The sequence below is a fragment of the Anabrus simplex genome, chromosome 1 (assembly GCF_040414725.1).
Source record: "Anabrus simplex isolate iqAnaSimp1 chromosome 1, ASM4041472v1, whole genome shotgun sequence".
NCBI classification, from domain to species: Eukaryota; Metazoa; Arthropoda; class Insecta; order Orthoptera; family Tettigoniidae; genus Anabrus; species Anabrus simplex.
The window spans coordinates 1,157,116,168-1,157,135,787 of NC_090265.1; the positions used below are offsets into that span (position 1 = coordinate 1,157,116,168).

Below are 19,620 nucleotides of genomic sequence, written 5' to 3' on the forward strand. Positions count from 1 at the left end.
TGTTAGAAGCTTAGTGTGATGTAAAGATGTCCCCCCTCCAAAACAGCAAAAGAGTGATATACTACACATGCTATATCCCAGTACTGACATATGATTCAGAAACTTGGGTAATGAAGGGAAGAGGAAGAGAGAAAAGCAAGATCCGGGTCAATGAGATGTTCGATTAAGCAGTCTGTTTTATTAAAAACTTGTGAACTCTCCTGTTTGACACAAACATCTTTAAGCCCCATTTTAAGAATACTTGACAACCAGCCATCCATTGGCTTTAATCCAGTTCATTTATTTCTTTATGTTAATACAATGAGCCACGAAAACCTACGTTCATTAATAAGATTATAATCTCTTCAAATCAAGATCAAATCAAGATTCCTTTTCACAAGAGTTTTTTTTAAGTAAGTGTGTTCTTATAAGAACTGTTACAAGCAAGAAGTTGTACTTTTAGGTTTTACTGACTTAGATGTTTCAATCATTGTATTCTAGACAGTATAGCTTAAGCATCAGGAGTACTCCTTAAAAACCTGTGTTTTTATTGTTTTAATTTTAATCTTAGTCAGTAGGTAGCGGCTGATGATGTCCAAATATTGGATGAAACATGTTCTGCAAATAAAAGGATAATGAAATAATAATCAATGGATTATTTTGTGTATTGAACAGGTGGACCTTCAAATTGTACTTGATCATACATAAGTAATATGTTCTGAGCTGTCAGTGGAGAGTTAGTAAACAAATAAGCTTGAGATGTTGACAATGGAAAAAAATGGTGTAAAATTTCACTTTGGGAAAGTCAAAGGAACTCAAATTGAAAACTATCAATTTATTTGCATCTAACGAATCGTTTTCGAGAGATGTCTGTACAGAATTTGGAGTCGAAAAGTGTAGAATTCAGTGCCTCAAAAGTGGGGAACTGACTCAGGGCCTACGAAACTGCCACGAATGAGATAATTTCTCTAGAGTATGAAATAAGGTCTCTTTGATGATGATGATGATAATAATAATAATAATGATAATAATAATACAGTCCCAGCATTTGCCAGGTGTAAAAATAGGAAACTATGAATAATTATCCTCGAAGCTGCTGACAGTGAGGTTCTGGATAATATTGTTTGTTATTTTAAGAGAAAAACAATGTATTTATCAGCTCCAAACCATTACCTCCTGAATGCAAACTTACAGCTGCAAGACTACAAGTAGCCAACTTACTTGGTGTATATTGAAATAAAAGCTAGAATAGAACTAGAGTTTACTGGCTTGAGGTAGCAATTTTTGAAAGCTGACTAACACTTGATTAAGAACTCTGACATAATAATCAATGTTAACATTTCTTTCAGAGCTTCCTTATACAATACATATGTGTAGGATCAAGTGAGACGTTACAAATGAGGAATTATTCTATCTCACTTGAGTTCTCAATGTTAGATCAATGATGTAAATTAATATACTGGATCTTTTACAAGCAGCCAATACTTGATGGAAAAGTCAGAGTATCATGCCCTCAGTGATGTGGGTATGTCTTGAGAATTAATGAGTTATGTTGACAAAGTTGTCCACCTATAAGACAGTCACCTGGATGCATGAGTATGATATTGGATCACAGAGAATAAAAGAGTTATGATCATCCCTCCATTCGTAAAGTGTGTTTGGAGAGAGGATGATGACTAACTCAACGTACCCATGAGTTTCCATTTTCTGTGAAGGGCTCAGGGTCTGCTGACAGGTCTATCAGTAGGCTTTTGCTGTCGTGTAGATGCTGCTTGTTACTGCTGTTCTCTTTGGCCTTCATGTTGTGGAATCCTCCTAGAATTTTTACAAATCTATGTTAGACAGCATGGAAGTGAAGGGGGAAAAAATGGTGACTAGCTCTATAATTAGAAAACTTTCAACTATGATATTCTAAGCTAATACCTGGGAATTTTTCCATTTCATTGTGTAGGCCCAGACTTTTCTCATGCATCTGCATTTGTGAACTGCCTTGCGACATTTGCCACAATTCATAGGCTGTGTTGAAGGACTGAGCGACTGTTAACGTAACTGCTTGAGCCTAGAAGACATAAATATTCTCAATTACTGTAGGTACATATAAGGTGCTTTAAATAAGTTATTTATGTCAATCAAAATATTATCAAATTATTTGTGTCTAGCACAGAAGTGGATACAGGAATTTGGAAATATGGGATGTTTTTAAACCATATATTCAGCGTTATTTGTGATTAAGTGTAAAAGAGGACCAAAGACCAGAACTTCACTACTTTCTTAATAATATCAATAAATAAACTGCAGGAAAGCCAATCAGAAATGAAGAAGACTTCTCTGTGAGGTGATACTGTACAATCAATGAATCAATGAATCAATCAATCAATCAATCAATCAATCAATCAATCAATCTTGATCTGCAATTAGGGCTCTCATCAAGGTGGTAGATTCCATAGCAGTTGCTTACCTAACCTTTCCTTAAATGATTTTATTGTGTTGGAAATTTTTTTAAGATCTCCCTTGGTACATTATTCTAATCCCTAATTTCTCTTCTATAAATAAATACACCTATTTGTCCCAGTTTTTCCTCTTGAAATCCAACTTTGCCAGCCAGCTCTGTGGTCTAGGGGTAGTGTGCCTGCCTTCCCCACCTCCTCCCCGGAGATCCTGGGTTTGATTCTCAACCAGGTAAAGGATTTTTACCTGGACTTGAGGGTTGGTCCGAGGTTCACTCAGTATACGTGATTACATCTGAAGAGCCATCTGACGGTGAGATGATGACCCCAGTTTAGAAAACCAAGAATAATGACCAAGAAGAATCATCGCACGGACCATGTGTTACATCGTCCTCAGGATGAGCAGTGGGCGCTTGGTGGCCCAAGGCCTGTCAAGGCTGCAGTGCCATAGGGGAGGGAATCCAACTCTATCTTCATGTATAGACTTTCCTACTTTTAAAAACTACACTGTAGCTTTTTTATCTACTAATGTAAATCCATGCCATCTCTCCAATGACAACTAGGAACATATCACTTAGTCCAGTTGCTTGTCTTCTTACTCCCAAGTTTTCCCAGCCCAAAGTTTGCAATAGTTTCGTAACTCTACTCTCTTGTCAGAAATCACCAAGAACAAATTTCATTGCATTCATTTGGATTTTTTACAGTTCTCAAATCAAATAATCCTGGTGAGGGTCCCATGCACTGGAACCATACTCTAATTGGGGTCTTACCAGTGACTTTTACACCCTTATGATAACCCCTAAATACCCTCATAATCATATCAATAGTAATGAAATCTTTATGTACAATTGTGTATATGCAATTACCCCAATAAAGATCTTTCCTTATATTAACACCTAGGTACTTACAGTGATCCACATGAGGTACTTTCACCCCATCAACAGAGCTATTAAAAGTGAGAAACTTTACCTCTCAGTGAAACTTACAACCTGACTTTTTACCCCTTTTAGCATCATACTATGTCTGCTATCCATCTCACAACATTATAGAGGATGGTTGCCAAAGTTGTATTTCCTCTGAAAACAATAATCGCCACCACTGCCACCACCACCACCACCGCCACTCATCTCACAACAAAGATCATTTTGCAGTCAGTCACAATCCTGTATCTTATTTACTACTCTGTACAGTATAACATCATCTGAAAAAAAAATTTCTCTGTGATTCCAGTTCTTTACTCATATCATTTATTTATATCCAGTATATGTATAAGAAAAGATTAAAGTCCAATAATACAGCCATGCAAAACACCCCTCTCATGGAGGCCACACACCATTAGTTAAATTTATAGGATCAGATAATGCTTCACCTACTCTAATTCTCTGAGTTTCTAGAAATTTATTCACCCATTTAGTCACTCTTTTGTCTAGCCAAATAGCCCTCATTTTCGTCAGTAGTCTTCCATGATATAGCCTATAAAATGCTTTGGACGGGTCAATAGTAATACACTCCATTTGTACTCCTGAATCGCGGGTCTACGTTGCTTTATGTCCATGGGTTTAACCACCACTCTGCCCTACACGTATCCGCCGGGTGGTGCTAAGAAAGCAACAGTGATAAGATGAGACCGAACTGTCGGAAACGACCTCTCGGTCAAGGAGCGAACAGGGAGATGTGTGGTCCTTTTCAGGACCTTCAAGTTCGTAGAATTGAACCATCGCTGCGCATTTAGCAATTGAATATCGAAGGGATTAGTTAAGCGAAATGTGAGTATCTTTCCAGAATTGCATTGAAATATGCAGTTGATGTCATTGTGCTTCAAGAAACACACACAGCAGATGAATTATAATTACAGAGTAGGGGGAAAATTCCGGGCTTTAAATTGATAGCATCTAACTATCATCAAAATTACGACCTTACAACTTATGTCAGGAATTATATAACAAATGTCCAATTATAGGCATGATATTGTATAGGCTTTTGGGCTTATGTCGTGTCAAGAAAATAAGGTGAAATATTTTACATTTCGCAGAGAACTGTGCTCTGTGTCATCAGAAGAAAATCTTGACTGTCCACGAGAAAGGCTTCTTAAACAATGACTATACCTGTTGTTCGATCACATCCTAAACCAATGTGGAATTTCAAGAAAGCCAACTGGGCTGAATTTGCAAAGCAAACAGACTCCAATAAAAGATGGATCAAACCAACATACAACAACTACAGCAGATCTGTAGCAGTTATAAAAGGTGCAGCTAGACAATGCATCCCTAGAGGATATCGTAAGGAGTATATCCCTTGTTGGAGTTCAGAGAGTGAGGAATTACTAAGAAAATATGAAGAACATCCTAATTCCGACAATGCAGCTGGTCTCCTCCAATCCTCGGATGAGAGTCGAAGAAGGATCTGGCATGAAACAGTAGAATCCCTAGATTACACCCATTCTAGCAGGAAGGCCTGGTCTATAATTAGGAAATTAGACTCTTCAAACCCTGCAACTAAAAGAACAAAAACAGCCATCAATCTGAATGATTTTGCTAATCACCTAATATCAGATTCCATAAACACAAAAGACAAGCGAACACAAAAGGATATCAAATTAAAGTTGAACATCAACAAAAGAGCAGCAAGAGCAAAACCACAGTCTTCTGTATTCTCTACTCCATTCAAAGAAGAAGAAACCAAAGCCGCAATCATAAGTATGAAATTTGGAAAAGCTGCCGGATTTGATGGAATTTATCCTGATTTTTTGGCTCATTGTGGACCAGCCACAATAAATTTTAACTAACTTCTTTTCATATTCTGCGAACTGGAAACATCCCACATTTGATGAAGAAAATAAAAATAATAGCCATACTGAAACTAAAGTGGAAAACTAACATCCAACAGCACTTCTAAGCATCCCATATAAACTCGTCGCGAATGATCTACAATTGAATTTATGAAACAATCAATAGCTACATTCCTTTAGAGCAAGCAGGATTTAGACCTAGAAGAAGTTGTAACGATCAAGTACTGTCTCTCACCACGTATATCGAAAATGGATATGAGAGGAAATTGAAGTGTGGCTGCCTATTTGGATGTATCAGCTGACTATGATACTGTCTGGCAAGAAGGACTCTTCCTAACATTTTTGAGTGTAATCCGATGTCTTAAATTACGGCCTTACTTAGCAATATGCTTAGTAATAGGTACCTCCAGATCTACACTGATAATGACAGAAGTACAGTGTTTAAATTAAACGATGGTTTACCTCAAGGATAAGTCCTAGCTCCCCTTCTTTTCATTCTGTACATATATGACTTCCCAGACAAATCTTCAAAAAAATTAATTTATGCTGATGAGATCTGTTTGGCGACTCAGTGATCCAACTTTTATGAGGCTGAGACTACTTTAGCCACAGACCTGGAAGCCTTGGATGCATACTTCAATAAATGGTGCCTGCACCTAAATCCTCAAAAAAACAGTTATGTCTACATTCCACTTATGCAACATATAGTCTACTTACAAACCAACAATCAGACTGCCATTCTGCAGTACACCAAAATACTTGAGAATAACACTTGATAGAACTTTGACTTTCAAGCAACATCTCTCAAATGTAGCTGCTAACATTAAAACTTCAGAAACTTGCTGGTACATCATGGGGAGCCAATACTCATGTTCCAAGATCAACAGCATTAGCCTTATTATATTCTATTGCAGAATACTGCTGCCCCTCCTGGATCAATAGTGTTCACACTAAGAAGATTGATGTACAACTCAATCAGGCAATGTGCATAATCACGGGATGCATTCGGAGCACGAACAAGCTATGGCTTCCTGTTCTCAAAAACATTCCACTTCCAGCCCTAAGATGATTAGAAGCTCTCCTAAAGGTTTGGTAAAACATTCAGCATAACCCCCAACTACCCATCCATCAAGATATTACAAACACTGAACATCAACGACTGAAATAAAGGAAACCATCCTGGTGTACAACAACCGATCTTGAAAGAACCTCTTTTCATCTTAAAAGTTTATGGAAAGCCCAGTGGGTTCAGTCATCAGTAGTCAACAAACATCTAGTTGAGAACCTAATCAACAAATATCTAGTTGAGAACCCTTCTAAACGTGTACAAGGATTCCAAGGCGACAGTGGAGAATCATCAATCGGCTAAGAACTGGACAAGGCAGATGTGGTTATCTATTGTGAAAATGGGGTTGGACTAACTCTACAAATTGTGATTGTGGTGCCCCTTCTCAGTCAATCCACCACATTGTTGCTGACTGCCCAATTCGAGCTTTCGAAGGAAAGCTAATGGACATTCAACACACATCGGATGAAGCAGTTGATTGGATCAAAAAACTAGACTTAGAGTTGTAGTATTGTACGGACTTGTGACTACGCACATTTATCCTGAAAAAATAAATATATATGTACATACATTCATCATACGATAAATACTAATAAAACTCCTGAATCTAAAAACCCTAATAATTTAAAGTAATATACTAAAGATAAAATTCCAGCCCTAGTGACAAGATATTTCTAATGTTATAAGTAAGTGGAAATTAATGAAATCTTACTTGGAATGCATCTCAGAGGAGAGATGTGTTCATTGCGATGTCAAGGAACCCACCATCCCGCCCCAAGTACTACATTTACTTTTATAACCTAATGAAGAGTATTACATGCCATTTTCATTTCTGAAGTAGCTACTTGCATTTCTATTGGCCAACGTAAAGGGGCGCGTGATCTCATTCCTGTCTATAATCTTAATCATGATCCATTACTAATCCCAGCACAATAAAAGCACACGGAAATGTCCCTATATCACAGGTCTTGTCCAGATCCTATCTTAACCATCCGCATGACAAGAATATCTCCTCACCAATCGTGTAATAATAATCACCACCACCAGCTATCGAAGCACTGCTCACTCATTTGTTCCTAAGTACAGAGGTTGGCAGCACTGAGCACCGCTTGACAACATCCTTCCTGAGAAGGCTGCGAGCATGTAAACAAACGACAGTCATTCCGCAGGTGTGAAAGTCTTGTCACTAGGGCTGGAGTAATGATATACTAAAATACTGTAATATCTTATTTGAAATTCTTACCAGTTTTCTTTTTGGACAGAGGAAGGCATGGCACTCCATGGTCTCATTGCTGTTGGTGGCGATGAAAGCAAATACATGGTCATACGTGGCATCCGCTGAGCAGTACGAGATCCTGAAAAATATAAATAAAATAGTATGATGTTTTCCTAATGAATATATATTTGATATTTTAATAATTTATTTGTTAATAAGTAGCTCATGTGATGATGATAAGTATAGAATAAAATAAAAAGACATGATATACTTTTAGATTTAGCCTGGTATTTCATTTATACTTCCTTGTGCACTTAACTTTGTATCTTTTTCACCAATTTTATCCCCCATTTTATGCTTTGTTCTCTCTAAGTCCCCATCTTGATTCCATTCTTTATTGTAATGTTTAATCTACCATTCATTGCTCTGAAATTGTTGCAAACTCTTCTTTTTCTTCTGCCACTTTCTCTGCACCTTAGAGGGGTCACGGGTGCGAATTGTGTCACACATTTAGACGTGGCCCTGTTTTACAGCTAAATGATCTTCTTGATGCCAACCTCGTGAGAAGCAATGTATTAACTATTGTGTGTTTCTATGGTGTTTGGTTATGTGGTGTGTTATGCATATATATGATAAAGTGGGTATTTTTTTTTTTTTCTATTTGCTTTACGTCGCACCGACACAGGTAGGTCTTATGGCGACGATGGCAGGAAAAGCCTAGGTTTGGGAAGGAAGCGGCCGTGGCCTTAATTAAGGTACAGCCCCAGCATTTGCCTGGTGTGTAAATGGGAAACCTCGGAAAAACATCTTCAGGGCTGCCGACAGTGGAGTTCAAACCCACTATCTCCCGGATGCGAGCTCGCAGCTGCGTGCCCCTAACCGCATGGCCAACTCGCCCGGTATGAAAAAGTGTGTACTGGGACAAACAATAATGCACAGTTTCCAACTGTGAGGAATTTGCCAGATGTGGATAAAATTCCTGACCCTAGCAACAATTAAACCCAGAACCTTCTGAGCTGAAGGCCTTGGGCTGACCACTGAGCCAACGGACTAGGCTAGGTGACTATTTTTATGAATATAATAGCACATAGCAACCAGGTGACCAATGAAGGTATCATTTCATTAATAGAGCATGGGACACAAGAATTCAAATCACTTCTGAGGAAGAGGAACAAAGTCTTAGGAAACCGTTAAGTTTCCTGGCAGTTTGTCTCATTTCACATAGCAAAAACCTAAAAGAATATCATGTCCATTTTTCTGGGCCATGAAAGCATCAATATAATAAAGAAAGAAGGAAAGAAGAACAAATGAAAGAAAGAATGTAAGCTTCAGTAGGAAGTTAAGCACTACATGCCAGTCCTGTGATGTAGTAGTAGCAGCGAGCCTGCCTCTTACCGATGCACAATCTTGGTTCTCAGCCAGATCACAGATTTTTACGTGGACCTGAGGACTAGTTTCAAGGTCCACTCAGCCTACATGAGAAAAAAGACTAGGAAGCTAAGGTAATGGCAAAAAGGATTCGTTGCACTGACCATGAATTGCCTCATAATCTGCAGACTCTTGGGCTGAGCAGCAGCTGTTTGGTAGGCCAAGGCCCATCAGGGCTGTAACACCATGGTGTGGGAGGAGGTAAGTGCTGCAAAGTTATGTTGAAAATTATAGTTCCTTCAATTAATTTTTCAAATATTAACACAAACTTTTGTCCTCAATATAATGAACAGCAATCAAGGATAAAATTATGAACCCTGAACTTATTACATTGTGCTACTCAGAGACAAAATAGTTAATAGTAATGGTCCGATTTTAAATTAATTTAGATCTTTACTGCTGTGGCAAAGTCTGTTAAAACAGACTACCACACCAACTTCCTTATATAATCGGATTCTGTATTTAGTCTGCAGTTGTACCACTATGTTACTAACATACATGTCCCCCCAGTGGGTAGAGGCAGTAGAATACACCCATGGTATCCCCTACCTGTCATAAGAGGTAACTAAAAGGGGTCCTAAGGGCCCTCAACTTGGGAGGATAAGTTGGCAACCATGGGACCATTAGGTGAGTCTAGCATTGCTTCTATGTAATTGTGCCAGGCTCCTCACTTTCATGTTTTTCATTTCTAATGTACATTAGTCAACTCTAGTTTCTTTCCATCCCCAATGGTCTGTCAATAATGGGGAGTCCGACTCGTTGGCTGAACGGTCAGCGTACTGGCCTTCGGTTCAGAGGGTCCCGGGTTCGATTCCCGGCTGGGTCGGGGATTTTAACCTTAATTGGTTAATTCCAATGGCACGGGGGCTGGGTGTATGTGTTGTCTCCATCATCATTTCATCCTCATCACGAGGCGCAGGTCGCCTACGGGAGTCAAATAGAAAGACCTGCACCTGGCGAGCCGAACCCGTCCTGGGATATCCTGGCACTAAAAGCCATACGACATTTCAATAATGGGGAATATTCAAATGATCGTGCAGATTGTGAGTTAAATGTAAACAATGAAACTAAAAAGTTAGGTATTTGTCAGACAAAATTAATTATATTTAATTATATTAATTATTATAATTATATTTAATTATATTAATATTTAGGCCTAATTGTATTTATGGTGATATTCTCACAATCTTCTTTTTCACTTTCACAATAAATGTTGTCGCTACTACTATCTATTTCTGTACCAATTTTCACTTGAGGTGCACACTCATCTGTGATACTGTAAGATGGGGATGGAATATAATCTGTAACTGTTTCACTAAAACTAGAACTAGGAGGAGAGAAAAGAAACCCTTTTCACTAATTTGCTTGTTGCTTATTCTAACTCTCACTTTTTCTTTCTTTTTTGTGCAGGACTTAGATGTTCGTACTTAACTTTAATTGATATAGATGTTGATTCCCATACGGAACCTGAAATATTTGTCCCGAATGAGTAAATTTATAATACCAATACCAATATAAATGGTCCATTTAATAACTTTAATTCAGCTACACTCTATCTGATACTGAAGTCACAGTTATAATCATTTATTTTATAACAACATCGAAACATATACGAACAAAATTAAATTAAACACTCTTCAAATAAAGTTTGAAAAATATCACACCGCACAACTGGTAAGCCTGTTGTTAACTTTGCACAAAGAGAGTCGTTCGAAACTGAGTTGACTGATTGTTACTACACCCACTTCTTCCTGGCATAATACATTGTTGCTGAATAAAAGTGTTAAATTAATAAACTTCATTGTTTGTTCATATTGAACCAAGATTACAACAATCAGCCAACAGTGAGGTTCGAACCCCTATCTCCCGAATGCAAGCTCACAGCTACGTGACCCAAACTGCACAGCCAATCGCTTGGTACCATTTCCGTTCACTGCTTGCTGTGCTTCATTGCGCTTCGCATGGACAACGACCTTTTGAGGTCTGCATTGAACTGGGAACGTTGTTCTTGATAACATCTCAAAGGACTTATTGCTCGTTTCCACCTCATTATGATTGCTCCATTAAAGGGACACTGTAGTTTTTATTGAATTATTTCTACTACGATACTACGTCAGGTTTTAAGAAGTGCGATAAATTAAGCACATAGTGCTTCAAGACTATTCTATTTTTAATTTGTTGTTCTTTTAAATCCACTTTATATCATAAGTGAGCAAACCAGTTTGCATATATTTTATCAGTTTATGGCATAAGACTCACAAGTCTTGGACTTGTAGAAAATATTAACTTAGAGACAGTATATTTTTAACACAGTTTCATGTTGTTAATACGGTTTTAAATTGTGATGAATTTGACGTTGATAAATTTTTCTACAAACTTCTATCAGCTGATGATGGCGCAGAGGGGTGACGAATCTAGTACTGATTGAAATATATGTTGTAATTACATCTACACAACAATTCTTATGTATTGAATAAGGTGGACCCAAATTATAATAAAAGTTGGAATGAAAGTGTGACAAAAGTTAAATGTTCAGCAAAATTTGTGCATAATACAATCTCAAGTACAAAACACATCAAGAATGTATAATTTTATAACTAACATTTGATTTTATTTATTTATTTGGTTACAATTTGTTTCATGTTGCACCAACACTGGTAGGTCTTACGGCGATGTTGGGATAGGAAAGGGATAGGAGTGGAAAGGAAGCATCCGCAGCCCTGATTAATGTAGAGTCCCAGCTTTTGCCTGGTGTAAAAATGGTAAACCACGGAAAACCATCTTCAGTTCTGCCAACCGCGAGGTTCGAACCTACTATCTCCTGAATGCAAGCTCACAGCTATGTGACCCAAACTGCACAGCCAGTCGCTTGGTACCATTTCCGTGCAGAATGACATTGGGCTATATATATTTGTAAGGAGTCTGTGTGGCCTCTTAAAGGCCCAGGCCCTGCAGGGCCTAATGTTATGCCCCTGGCCACACACCATTATTTATTATTATTATTATTATTATTATTATTATTATTATTATTATTATTATTATTATTATTATTATTATTATTATTATTATTATTATTATTTCCTTTGAGACCCTTCCTTTATTTTTGGTGATTACTTCATTCTTTGAAGCATCAGATCTATTCCACTTTTTTTCTCTGATTAGTGTAAAGAGAGGATGGTTGTCCAGTTGTACTGCTTAATACAATAATCACCACCACTAACATATATGTGGATAAGTGGTAAAGACAATTTTATCATAAATTTGCTATCACTATTATCATTAATATTATGATGGTGTTTTAGTTATAATTTTTATGGTATCTTCCTCAAGTCTCTGATAAGACCCCAAATAGAGTATGGTTCCAGTGTATGGACCCTCACCAGGATTAGTTGATTTGAGAACTGGAAAAATATCCAAACAAAAGCAGCTTGATTTGTTCTGAGTGATTTCTGACAAAAGAGTAGCATTACAAAAATGTTGCAAAGTTTGGGCTGGGAAGAACTGGGAGAAAGAAGACAAGCTGCTCGACTAAGCTGTATGAATGATGATACAGATGTTGATTCCCATAGGGAACTTGACATATTTGTCCTGAATGAGTAAATTTTTAATACCAGCTACATGACTTAGCAACTTAGCACACTGGGGCGAAACGCTGGCAACCAGGAATGAGTTAGCTGGAAAATTTATAATGTCCAATAACGGACCAACTATATTGGTATTATAAGCAGTATGTTCCGAACAGTCTGTGCAGAGATGGCATGGAACGACATTAGTAGACGAATAAGTTGGAGTGGTGTCTTTAAAAGTTGGAGGAATTCAAAAGGGCAAATTGGGGAAATATTCATTTATAGGAATGGGAGTTACGGATTGGAATAACTTACCAAGAAAGATGTTCAATAAATTTCCAATTTCTTTGAAATCATTTAAGAAAAGGCTAGAAAAAAAACAGATAGGGAATCTGCCATCTGGGTAACTGCCCTAAATGCAGATCAGTAGTGACCGATTGAAATATATATAGATGTTCTGGTGTTTCTTGAAACTATTGAATTTAGATGGATAATATTACAACTTCCATCATTTCAATGATCATTCGTTTTAAATATGGGGCAGGTCTTATATTTCTTTTTAGACAGAGGAGTTTTCAACATTAATCTGTACCAGTTTTAACACGATTTCTTAATACTACACTTTTCTCTAACAGAAGATGATAAAACAAGCCTGGACAAAGGAATTGTAAGACTGAGTATTAAGATAAGATAATAAGACTGTGCTAGAAATTAATCACAGAAACTCACCTGTAAATGGAAACATCCAGATGCACTTCATCACTGCCAAGGTCAACCATCTTAATACCTCTGAGGCTTACCGATAATGCCACTCGCTGCAGTTTTTTTCCGCTTGCTTTGGCCTACAAAATTAAGAAAAGAATTCTAGGTTAGTAGATGAAGGAAAAACTGAATTATTAGTAAAAACTATGTAGGTTGTGGAAGTTTCATGAAGAATTTTATGTTAAATTTTTGAACATTGGATTCTTTTATAGGGTAAAGCAGAGCAATGTTGGTGCTTGGAGAAGTGGAAAGTAAAGGCTTTCTTTGGCTTTCTTTGGCTCTGAGTGGAACAGAGTGATTAGCTCTATGGTTGGACACCTTTGTCCCTGGGAATTAACCTGTTACCCATTTCTAGTGTAGGCTAAGTGAACACTAGAAGTGGAAGTCTTGTTTATAATTTTCCAACTTTCTGATGAGAAATCGATCCTATGTCTCTGCCGTGCAGCCCCCTTTTAGAGGATAAAGTTACCTAAAATATCTAAATTCCTAAGGTAAAATATACTATTTGGAGGCTGTCTAGCTAAGTGATAAAGGCATACTCAATTCACCAACTCGATTCCCTGTCAGGAACTCAAAAATTTAGAGATCTGGAGGGAAACAGGCCCTGGAGGGAAATGCTGCACAGATGTATAAAATATCTGCAAAGTGTTCTGTTGGTGATCAATGATTCAAAGGTGGTTTGTGAATTCAACAGCAGGGAATTCAGTTTAGAAAATGTAGATCGTTCTGCAAGTTTCTCATTCCTTTCTTTGCTAGTGGTTTAACATTTCACTAACAACTTCCAAAACCAAGGATTTGATTTCAGATGTATTCACAACTATGAGTACCTTCCACACTCAGATGATCAATTCAGTAGGAAGCAGAAATTGCACAAAATATTCACCAGAAGAGGCCAAAACTTACAAATGTAAAGTGTGCCTTGTTCCACTGAGATAATTCTGGGTTTCATGTGTCTTTGGTGAAATACAAGAAGTTGCATGAGATTGGCTAAAGTGCCGTACCTCATCTACATATTCACTTGACATGAAGACATTCACTTGCCCTTGTATCAAATCTGTGCAGATTCTCAGAATGGAAAAGTATCTGATGATTAAAAAAACAGTACCAGTATGTTCTTGGATGACATCCTTGCCTCCAAGCCATCCCAGTTCTATGTAGAAGGTTACAATTGTCAGAGAAGTTGATTAATGTAATGTGACATTTCTAGGATTCTTTTGCTGGATGGGGAATTAGCCAATAATGCTCAAAACTTTCTGGTATATCTAATACTATATGTAGTTTGGCAATGATAATAGGATAGATTCAATAATTTATATTCTAACTAACTTTACTTCTGAACATTTATTTTACTGTACTTTGATGAAAATTATAAGACCAGCTAAATGGAGAAGATACAGGAAGAAACCATACTGGTACAAGAAAGAAAGTGGCTTGCTTCTACAGAATGTTGAACTAATCATTTACCATTGTGATGACTGTCTTGATGGCTTCTGCTGTAGCCTCCTCATTACTAGGAGTTTCCACCAATGTGCTACCCAGGTATTTGACATTAAATGTTACTCCATCTGGTGGTGGCTCTGATTCAAATTCCTTACAGTTTGCAAGGGCCCACTCTTCACACAGTTCTGTAACAGACAATCAGAGAAATTATATTAGTGAAAGCTATAAACAGCATGTAAAAGAAGTCGATAATAATTTTAAACAATGCAATTCATCATGACTTCCTTTATAGGAATGATAAAATATTACAGACAGGGTAAAATTATGGCACTCCAATATTTCTTAATATCCATAATAATTGAAGGGACAGGGCAGTTTAACAAGTTCAATGGGCTTGTTAAGAAAATTGCACAGCTATGATATCTGTAAAAGGAACAAAAACTGTAGATGAAGATGAACATTTGTAGCTCATGACAATAATATCAAAAAGGCTATTCTAAATTACTAGGAGTTTGTTCTGAAAGAGAACCATATATTCACTGGAGGTGATCATTTATATTTCATCTGGTTTTATCATTTGATTTCTCTGATCACCATAGTGAATTAACAATCTCTCACCTACAACATAGTACAGTAAATGCTGCCTAGTGAAAGGTTCATTTTCAACCAGTGCTGACAAATTCGTATCTGTTTATAATGCTTTGTAGCCTGTTTTCTATACCTTCCTATTCATTTTGAGACTATCAACACAAGAAGGATGCCTTATTTTGGAAAGGAACTGAGGCGTTTAATATGCCCTGACTACAGCATATATGGTCCTGCAGTGTAGGAGTAGCATGCCTGTCTCTTACCCGGAGGCCCTGGGTTCGATTCCTGGAAGGTCAGGGATTTTTACCTGAATCTGAGGGCTGGTTCGAGGTCCACTCAACCTACATGATTACAGTTGAGGAGTTATCTGACCGTGAGATAGTGACCCCCATCTAGAAAGCCAAGAATAACAGCCGAAAGGATCCGTTGTACTGACCACACGATACCTCATTATGTGAAGGCCTTTGGGCTGAGCAGCAGTCACTTGGTAGGCCATGGCCCTTCGGGACTGCTGTGCCATGGTTTTTTTTTACTACAGCACATTCACTCTGTTCTTCCTGATCCACAATAAAACCAGGAGTTGAAAATTTGGGCAGTGTGAAGCTCACTGCTTGTTGAAAATATTTAAGCCCTTTAGGCCATTTCAATCATGAAATTACCAGTGTTTCACCCTAGTGTAGCAGTGGGCTCATCAGTTGGATTGCTACACCTTTTCAAGATGCTGGTGGCTAGTGTGTCTCTTATGTAGGACAATGCAGTGATGATGCACTAGAGGAAGCATGTGCCTCCACTTCTATGAATGCCTGCCTTTAGCCTTTATATCAAAAATTAAGTTACCAGAAGTATTGTTGTTAGCCAGCCCTGAGGTGCAGGGGTAGCAGGCCTGCCTATGACCCGGAGGGCCCGGGTTCGACTCCCGGCCAGGTCAGGGAATTTTACCTGCATCTGAGGGCTGGTTCGAGGTCCACTCAGCCTATGTGATTACAATTGAGGAGCTATCTGACGGTAAGATGGCGGCCCTAGTCTAGAAAACCAAGAATAATGGCCGAGAGGATGAACCGTTGTGCTGACCACACGACACCACCTAATCTGCAGGCCTTCGGGCTGAGCAGCGGTTGCTTGGTAGGCCATGGCCCTTCGGGGCTGTTGTGCCATGGGGTTTGGTTTTGGAAGGATTGTTGTTAGACCACAATGTGACACTTTGTAAAAAATATCAATTTGACGTCATTTGAATGGACAGCACTCCTGAAGATCAATGCAATCTATGCTACTTTTCATAGTGTTCCTGTTAATGGCAGTGAAATGAACAGGTCATCTCTTTGTAAAAGATGTACCACGGAGAAAAAACACTGAGTCATGTACTCGGGTCCTGTCTTTTCAATTCAATGCTTATCAACCAGAGACATCATAAAGTAAAACATTTATTCACCAAACTGTTGAGCAATATGGGAATATGGAAAGGATCTGGTCATGACTTTCATAGACATAGAAAAGGCATATGATAGTGTCCCCAGAGAGAAAGTTCTTGGAAGAGAAATGTTAGAAATGGTGCAAGCAATGTACAACAACTGTGTTAGTAGAGTACAGACCCCAGTTGGAAAGACAGAATGGTTTAGGAATAGGACTGGACTAGGACAGGGGAGTGTGCTGTCATCTCTTTTGTTTATTATGGTCATGGACGAAATTGTAAAGGAAACAAAGGAATCCTATGCAGATGAAGAGATGAAGATACTGCTACTTGCAGATGATGTGATCAGGGGAAAGAACAGTAAGGAAGTGCAACAACAACTAGATGTACTGAATTAAATAAATGAGAAGTATGGCATGAAAATCAGTACAAAGAAAAGCAAGACTATGGTGATGTCGACAGGGGAAAAGCAAGGAAAGGGCACTGTGAAAATTGGAATTCAGAGTCTGGAAATTGTGGACAGCTTTAAATACCTAGGAAGTGAATTAATGCAAATTGCTAGGGTGGACATGGAGATTAGCAGGAGGGTACAGCAGAGTAATGCATTCTATCAAAGTGTAAGAAAACTTGTTTGGAGCAAAGAAGTATCAAGGAAAAGTAAAAAGTAAAGAGATAATGAACAAAATGTACTATGTACTCACACTGACTAATGCAGCTGAAATGAAATGGCGTATGGCTTTTAGTGCCGGGAGTGTCCGAGGACAAGTTCGGCTCGCCAGATGCAGGTCTTTCGATTTGACACCTGTAGGCAACCTGCGCGTAGTGATGAGGATGAACTGATGATGAAGACAACACATGCACCCAGCCCCCGAGGCAGTGGAATTAACCAATTATGGTTAAAGTACCCGCCCCTGCCGGGAATCGAATCCGGGACCCCTGTGACCAAAGGCCAGCACGTTAACCATTTAGCCATGGCGCCGGACAATGCAGCTGAGACTTGGACTTTGACTAGCAGGCAAGAGAGTAGAATTCAAGCCAGTGTGATGAAATTCCTAAGAAGTATGATAGGAAAGGCAAGGAAAGACAGAGTGAGAAATGAAGATGTTAGGGAGGAAGTTGGGGTAGGAAAGTTCGATGAGAGAGTTGAAAAAGAATAAACTAAGGTGGTTCGGACATATCAAGAGGATGGAGGTGAATAGAATTCCAAGATAGATTCTGGAGATAGTGTGAGGGCAAGAGAGCAAGGGGAAGACCTAGAACAAGGTGGATTGAATCAATGAAGAGCAGCATAAGAAGACGAAATTTAGAATGGGACAAGATCATGGAAGAGAAATGGTGGAAGGAAAGGGGAAGATGAAGAAGTGCCATAAATAGCCTGACCTGGCAGGAGCTGGATAAGGGGAAATGATGATGATGATGATGATGATGATGATGATGATGATGATGTTGAGCAAAAAGGGATACAAATATTTTGAAGAAGTTCACGGTTTAGATCAGTAGCAAGCTAACTGATTCATGGACATTGTAGCTCTCTATAAAAATTCCAACTCAGTCCTTATTATAGCTCCTGCATTCAGGTATAAAACAAACACTGTCGACCAAGCAGGAGATGTTGACAATGGAAAAAAATTGTGTCAAATTTCACTTTGGGAAAGTCAAAGGAACTCAAATTGAAAAAGACAAATTTATTTGCATCTAACGAATCGTTTTCGAGAGATGTCTGTACGGAATTTGGAGCCGAAAAGTGTAGAATTCAGTGCCTCAAAAGTGGGGAACTGACTCAGGGCCTAATGAAACTGCCACAAATGAAATAATTTCTCTAGAGTATGAGATAAGGTCTCTTTGATAAAATAGCCTTCTGTATGTCTCTCAGTCATGGCCATCCATCAATATTTCACATCACAGCTTAAACAGTTGCTAGATATTGTGACACATTTTGTACACGATGCAAATTTTCAGAAGACCTTCAGCCATAACATATTATATTTATGTCAAAAAGCTGATTAGAGTAATTCATATTTACTCATGTAAGTCAACTATTGTGTTTAATGGGATAATAATAATAATAATAATAATAATAATAATAATAATAATAATAATAATAATAATAATAATAATAATAATAATAATAATAATAATCGTATGGCCTCAGCCTGATAAGGAGTTACCGGACTCGTTCACGAAAGCCAAGCTTTACAATTGAGGATGTCGTTACGCTGACCGCACGGAACTCTCCGCAGGCCATCTGACTTGACAGCAGTTGCCTTGGCAAGCCAGGACCTCAAATGGGATGTTTTATTTTGAACTCTGTCAGATACGAGAGAAACCAGAACTCTATTGCTGAGATTTATTACATTTTCTTGTCTAAACATAGAATGATTCACACGAGATTTTTTTACGAGCCAGTATTATGCGACACTGAACGCCGAATGGACCTGTTCCACATGCGATCATAGGATCCAGAAGCCGACGCTTCTTTTAAGAAGCAAATCGGAATATTATATCGGCTATTTGGTAATCACTGATTGATTGATTGATTGGTTGATTGATTGATTGATTGATTGATTGATTGATTGATTGATATGTCAGGAACATGAATATCTGTATTACCCCCACTTCATGATAATCTCCCGTATTTTACAACGATGTCTAGCCGGCCCTGCGGTGTAGGGGACCCTGTCTCTTATCCGGAGGCCCCGGATTCGATTCCCGGTTAGGTCCAAATCAAACTCCTCGACGCAACAACCCCGATGAGCCTTGGCCTACCAATCGACTGCTGCTCAGCCCGAAGGCCTGTAGATTACGAGGTGTGTTGTGGTCGGCAGGACGAATCCTCTCGGCCGTTATTCTTAGCCACTCCCTCAAAGTCAGATAGCTCCTCAAATGTAATCACGTAGGCTGAATTGACCTCGAGCCAGCCCACAGATTCAGG

At 38.4% G+C, this 19,620-nt stretch overlaps 1 protein-coding gene across 1 annotated transcript in view; it reads right to left on the bottom strand.

Moving 5' to 3' along the window:
* LOC136858130 (low density lipoprotein receptor adapter protein 1-A) overlaps positions 1 to 19,620 on the bottom strand; it is a 224,858-nt gene that overhangs the window by 16,675 nt on the left and 188,563 nt on the right. Inside the window, exons 2-6 of the mRNA XM_067137451.2 lie at positions 14,717 to 14,877; positions 13,220 to 13,332; positions 7,524 to 7,635; positions 1,903 to 2,038; positions 1,670 to 1,794 (exon numbers count right to left, since the gene is read on the bottom strand). Coding sequence (XP_066993552.1) covers positions 1,670 to 1,794; positions 1,903 to 2,038; positions 7,524 to 7,635; positions 13,220 to 13,332; positions 14,717 to 14,877 — 647 coding nt within the window. The remainder of the gene's footprint in view (positions 1 to 1,669; positions 1,795 to 1,902; positions 2,039 to 7,523; positions 7,636 to 13,219; positions 13,333 to 14,716; positions 14,878 to 19,620) is intronic.